The sequence below is a fragment of the Glossina fuscipes genome, unplaced genomic scaffold (genome assembly GCF_014805625.2).
Source record: "Glossina fuscipes isolate IAEA_lab_2018 unplaced genomic scaffold, Yale_Gfus_2 60510, whole genome shotgun sequence".
NCBI lineage: Eukaryota > Metazoa > Arthropoda > Insecta > Diptera > Glossinidae > Glossina > Glossina fuscipes.
The window spans coordinates 16,469-22,684 of record NW_024002876.1 but is presented as its reverse complement, the minus strand read 5'-3'; the positions used below and the strand labels follow the sequence as shown (position 1 = coordinate 22,684).

The 6,216-nt window shown below is 32.7% G+C and overlaps 1 protein-coding gene across 4 annotated transcripts in view; it reads right to left on the bottom strand.

Annotated features, from left to right (window-relative positions):
• LOC119643365 overlaps positions 1-4,346 on the bottom strand; it is a 141,506-nt gene extending 137,160 nt beyond the window's left edge. For all 4 annotated transcript variants that reach the window (XM_038042715.1, XM_038042716.1, XM_038042717.1 and 1 more), the window contains exons 1-2: positions 3,914-4,346; positions 554-751 (exon numbers count right to left, since the gene is read on the bottom strand). In XM_038042715.1, the coding sequence (XP_037898643.1) occupies positions 554-559 (6 nt within the window). In that variant the 5' untranslated portion in view covers positions 560-751; positions 3,914-4,346. The remainder of the gene's footprint in view (positions 1-553; positions 752-3,913) is intronic.
• Positions 4,347-6,216: the final 1,870 nt, after the last annotated feature.

Genomic DNA, 6,216 nt, shown 5'->3' with positions numbered 1-6,216 from the left:
TCTCTTATAGACTTGATCGTTTCCGATTAATTTTTATAATAACCTCAATTTTGACAATTATTAGGAAACGTTCAAGAAAGCTTGATTTTTACTACGGCTGTATAAGTTCGTGTTAAGCAGACATAAATATTTGCAATTGTTACAAAAAATTGTTATCAGTCTTACAATTTTTATTTAGATACCAACTAGCAACTAATTAAACCGACGAACAGTTGATTTAAAATTGTGTGCTATACGTGAAATATTCTATAAACCACGTTATTGGTTTTTCTTTTTCGGATTAATTACATTAAATTTTGTAGCACATTTTTTTAGGAATTACTAAAAATGTACCTCTTATTATTATTATCCAACGTATTGAAAACGATTTAACTATTTAATATGAACAAGTAAGAAAATTATATTTGGTCACGACCGAATCTAAGCCGCACTTGTATAAGAACTTAAATATTAAAAAAAGTACAGGGAGAGCCAAAAGCATATATTATTCTAAATATTCTGTATTTTCATATTCAAAGTGAAAAAAATTCGATATGATTACAATAAAACTTACCGTCATATTTCACTAACATATACAAATTTATTTGCATATTGTACATCTCCCCTAGTGATACGATACAAGCTTGATTTCTATTGCAATGTTTATATTTTTTTTAATTTTGTTAACGTTGTGTATAACATCCATGCTTCATTTCATTCCAGCTAACTTCTGATGTATGTGATCTTTCATTATTTATCAACAAAAACATATCTAGTGGTACACAAATATCTTATTATGGAATTGTATGTCGCAAAATTTACCACACGTTATTAAAATTTGGGACTTCACAATCTCGTAATGAAAATATAGAGGCGTATTCAAAAATATTGCTTAGAAAAATAGTTCTTGTAAATCTTGCAATTCTCGACGAAGGTGAATAGAAAACCTTTAAACCCTTTTTAACGCACTTTCATATGCTTTGCTACAAGAAGCATGACAATTTTCATAACATTTTACTTAGTTGCTCTGTCGTTTAGTTTATTTCATTTGAAATTTAACATCAAACAAATTGAAGGAAGGAAGGTGAAAAAGGAAGAGAAAAACAATAAAAGTGACGACGCTCCAAGTTGTTGACGCGTAGGTGTGTGGACGTTGTGGGCGTGCCCTTTGATCGATTGGAGTCATGTTCAAATTCTTTTGTATATTTGTAAGCGATATTTTCATTTTAACGCTAGCGGGAGAATGTTTACCACAGATGCTACACAATTGAACAGGTGGACAAATGGGGAGACGCATAGAAGGACGTTTCGTGTATCCTGAATTTGAAACAGGACAGTTTCTCTATGGAGTCTTTGAAGCTTGTTTCTGTGCGTTGTAAACAAATTGAAAAAAAACAGCGAAATTTTGATACAGTTACTGCAGTATCGTTCATAGATTATATGTTCAAATTTTTTTAAATTTATCTTCTCTAGTTTATGGATAATAAGGAAAAAACGAATGTTTTATTCCTCGTAAAAAACCGAGCTTTTATAAATTTACATTGTACTATAGGCGTGTCTATCGTCCTATTTGGCCCATTTGCATTGCCAACTTACTTGCAAGAATTGCAAATGTTTCTGCTAAGTTTGAAGCCCATTTTTTTGGCACAGACGATTCAAAATTTAATACTGATCCAGAATATTTATACATTGTGGCGTCTCTGAAGCTTCGTTCTAGGCGTCGTAAAGTTGACAGAATGGATATACCTGGCCCACGAAACCGACGACCAATACAATGGCATTACAAGTCTGGTAGGAAAACTGTACGAACAGTTAAACTGGTAAATGTACACCGGTTTCAAAGATTAGCTATAATTCGCAGTTTTTTTGACCGTTCTAAATAGATGACTTTATAAAGGCCTCCTAAATGTTCACATCAAATATTAATTTCCTGTTATCAACTAAGAATGTATGTGACAAATTTCATCTCCCACCTTTGATTTGTAACAGAAATAATACTTATCTACACTCTTTATAAAGTGCGCATTTTTTTTTTTTCTTTTTTAATATACCACTTGATTCCCAGAGTTGAAAACCGCCCAGCTATTGAAGTTTTAGAAAGGAAAACATTACAAAAAGTTGATTTAAAGAATAGCATACATATCATTTATGTACGAATTTCCCAAATATATTAATTTATATATATTGCAATAAACCGAGTTGGATATAGATTTCTAGCATACGATAATGGAAAGTGCAATGGTTAGTGATTCAAATTTATAATACCAAAAGATCGCTAACCCACTGCTATTCTACCAGCGACGTTAACAGCACCCAGCTATTTCTTTGAATTTTTTTTAACTTTCTACTCGCTTGTATCTTGTTTCAATGTTTTCACCAAATATGTTGTGCATTACTACATTACATTTCAAGTTGATAATCAGCAATTTCTTTCGCTAGTTGATTGAAAATATACTGGATACCACGATTTCATTCAAGTTTAATGACAGAATTACTAAACTGTCGAAGATTTTATTGTCCTTCTTTAACCTGCTGCATAGACCTGAAAACCGTCGTTTCCAGATACTTAATAAAGGAACATAAAAAATGGGCTAAAAGAGTCGAACTACAGAAGAAAGAAATAAAATCTATCTAAAAGTAAGGAAAACAGTATAGATCAAAGGGGTAATAGGAGTCCACTCGGTAAATATCAACTTGCAAGCTGAAAATGCATAACTAGAAAACCGTAAAATAACCAACGATTTTTTTTTTTTAATGTGTGTTTTGATACTCTGGCAACTATTTATTAGGCGCATATAAACAGACAACTCTTACAAAAATATACAACTTACATTTTATTTCATTTAAATGAAACCGAATAAACAATGTTATGCAAGCCGAAACCGAATAAGCGATGTTACCTATGGAAGGTTTGTACCCATTTTTTTTGTATATGTTCTCACTTAAGGTCTAAAATCTCTCACCACAAAATGTTAATTGAATCTAATGCACAGAATAAGTTATCATTTAAATGAGATTAAGAAGCACTCATTTGTACTCCCGCGTTTGATTGAAGGCCAATAGTGTGCAACGTCATGCAAATAACTGTCTCAAACAGATTTACTGCCTGTGCGAAAATTGAAAGCAAGTTGTGGAAGTAAAGGAGTAACTGCGTATTTTCGCGCAATAGGAGCCCGGTTACTCCAGCTGCAGTTCAAAGCACTTACTCTTGACCATAATTCGAAAAAGGTTGGACGGGGTAAAAACTGAAAGCCGCAGCAACATTCAATCCTTAAACATTATAGAAGCAAAGCAATGACTTCACAAACAGATTCCAGGTTTCTCATATAGACTCCATTTTTCTCCATATATATCCGCCTTCCTTTTTTTTAGGCATCTGGCTATATAATAATTACCATCTCTATGCTAGACACGTATTATTTAGCTAAGTACATTATTTGCAAAAATTCAGTTGAATATACTAAGCAGCAATTAATAAGATACAATCCTACCACATAATATTTAGTCTCCCTCTCTCTTCTTCTTCTAAATATCATTTTCCCCCATTCCTCTAGGATTCCCTTTTCCGATTAGCAATTATGATGCCAAAGATTCTCTGATGCTAAGGTAAGGTAAGGGATTATTTTGAATGAATCTATGTTGATTTCATGAGTTTTCTTTAAGAATTTATATTTGTCTATTGCTGTTCCATCTTTCCAATATTTATACTTAATGAAAAAAAGTGATTCTGTTAGTGCGAGAAACCATGCTTGACTTGTTTCTAAACATAAACGGATCGTGAAGATTGCGTATATTTGTCAAGAATTTATATTCCTTTTCTTTTTCGTGTGTTTAGTATAGAGATTGGCAGCAGCCAGCAAATTTTTTCCCAAACTTATTTTGATTGTAACTTAGCGAGTTTTCTCGCACGTAACTTTACGTCGTCTGCTCTTACGGTGTTACTATCAATTTGAAGGTCAGTGATTGCTAGGATATTTTCCTATATATATGACTAGACAAACAGTGGCACATATTCTTAAATTTTCCATTGTATTTTAAGAATACCAAATTCATGCACTCGCACAAGTTTCTTCATACGTCATGCTTACACACACACTATTTGACGTTCTTTGTTTTTTCAATTTCCCTTTATTTTTATTTGTTTTTAATTAATTTCATGTACCAGACAGTGAAATTAAAACTCGTTTTCCTTTAAAACGTAGCTGTTACAAATATGTACGATTTAACAGCAAAAACACAGCATATTTATTAAAGAACAAATTAACGTGTATTAACAATAAATAGCAACCGAGTATTTAAAACTTAGTGTTTGGAAACAACAAATTTTTTAATATATTTTTCGTGAAAAGGTAATTTACAGTTCTGCCTTTTTAAGTGAAAATAGTTCTTCGATTCGTATTGACTAATTGCTGGTGTACGTATGTGTGAATAGCAATTTCACAATATGCACTTTCATACAGTATACATAAAGGGCCAAATGCACAACTAACAACGTGTAAATGTAGCATCAATTCCGTTATTATGACAGAGAAGGAATATTGCTAAGGCATTGAAAGCTATATTTTAACAATAGCTTTTGACACATTTTAAGGGGATGTTTCTTGCTATGTGTGGTTGGAATTTTGAAATATAAAAGCTAATGAAAAGTCATAGGAAAATGTCGTTAAGGTTGATGAAAGCATGCACATAACTGGTTTTCATTACTTGAAATTCGCATAGGCACAAAGTTACTTTAATAAATAGAAGTGTTATTCAACGCGGTCTCAGCAAAACACAGAATAAACTACCTTATCGCTTTCCAAAGAGAAGCTTTACAAATTACGAAACAAATATGAAGCCATTTTTTTATTTCACAAATTTAGTGGAAAATATTTATTTATTATCCGATGTTGAAGCAATTCAGTTAAAAACGTAGTATCAGTTGGGAAATCACTAAACAAAATCCTAAATATACGTTTTAGAACTGACAACTCTAAAACATATAAAAAATTAAAAGATTTAATAACATAAATAAGAATATAAAATTCTCTTTACTATACGTTGGAAAGCTCAAATCAGACTATATTATCAAAATTCTTACATAGTTTTGCTTATCCTAATTTAGACGAACGTGAGGTCTCAACTAAACTTACGAAACGCTTATAAACAAATGGAAATTAGTTAGCACAACTTGCAAAACAAGGTATCGGGTACAGCCTGGCTTAGCTGTATACTTATTGAGTAGTAGAATTTTTCAACTTTCAAACGTCAATGCTTAACAAAACATAGAGCCATTCTTCCAAATTTTTAAAAATGACCCAAGTTGTGTCATATATGCACATTCTTCCGTTAAACGAGTTTTTCGATTTTAACTGTTTTCACTTCATATTCCTTATTGAAGTCCCACAGTGTAGATAACCCTTAAAGGAGCCATGGGAGTAGTTGTCATAAATAGATATCGACTTCCTCCTGTCTCTGTAAAAGTCATTCTCCTATATTTCGCATCAAATAATGTGTCTTTCTTTTCTCCAACTTGTCCTATCTGGCTTTCCGTTGGTCAAGCATTTTACCCCTGGTAAGATGGCACTTCTCCCTGGGTTCATACCTATTTTTAAAGCTTCTTTTTTACAATAGGTAGAGGAATCACCTTATCTAAACCAAGGCTGCATCTGTATAAAATTACAGTATAATTTTACCGATTTTACGATTTGGACCTGCAAATCTCTTCCATTAATTTTGATAATGTTACATGCACACTCGCCGCTTTTTAGTCAGCTTTGCTCAGGAATTTGTCAATCTGTTAGTGACTATAGCTCGAGGTACTCAACAGCTCCTTAGTCATAACATCACAATGGTTCACAATGGCTTATGATTAAGGTCACTTTCTGCGCTGTTTATAAGAATAGCTTACGTTTCTCTAAGGAGTAATTACTGTAATTAAATTCTACATCCACATTATCAGCTACGTCTGCTTTTGCAGCTAAAGCGAAAGCCGGCGGCGTCGTTGTTGATCCGCAGCTATTGAGTGCAAAGAATGAGCTTGTCATTCCCATATGAAATTTTCTATTTCTGGAAGGGCCTCAAATACGTCAAATGATATGGTAGTTACTTACACCAGTTAGAATTTAACACTTTGAGCATTATGATATTTAAATTTAATGTATGAAAAGGAAATGGCTAGAGGTCTGGAAGACTAGAGAAAGAGGATGTATAGGCAATGCTGGCAATGCTGGAAAGGTGCCTCGGTTAAAAAGTTCA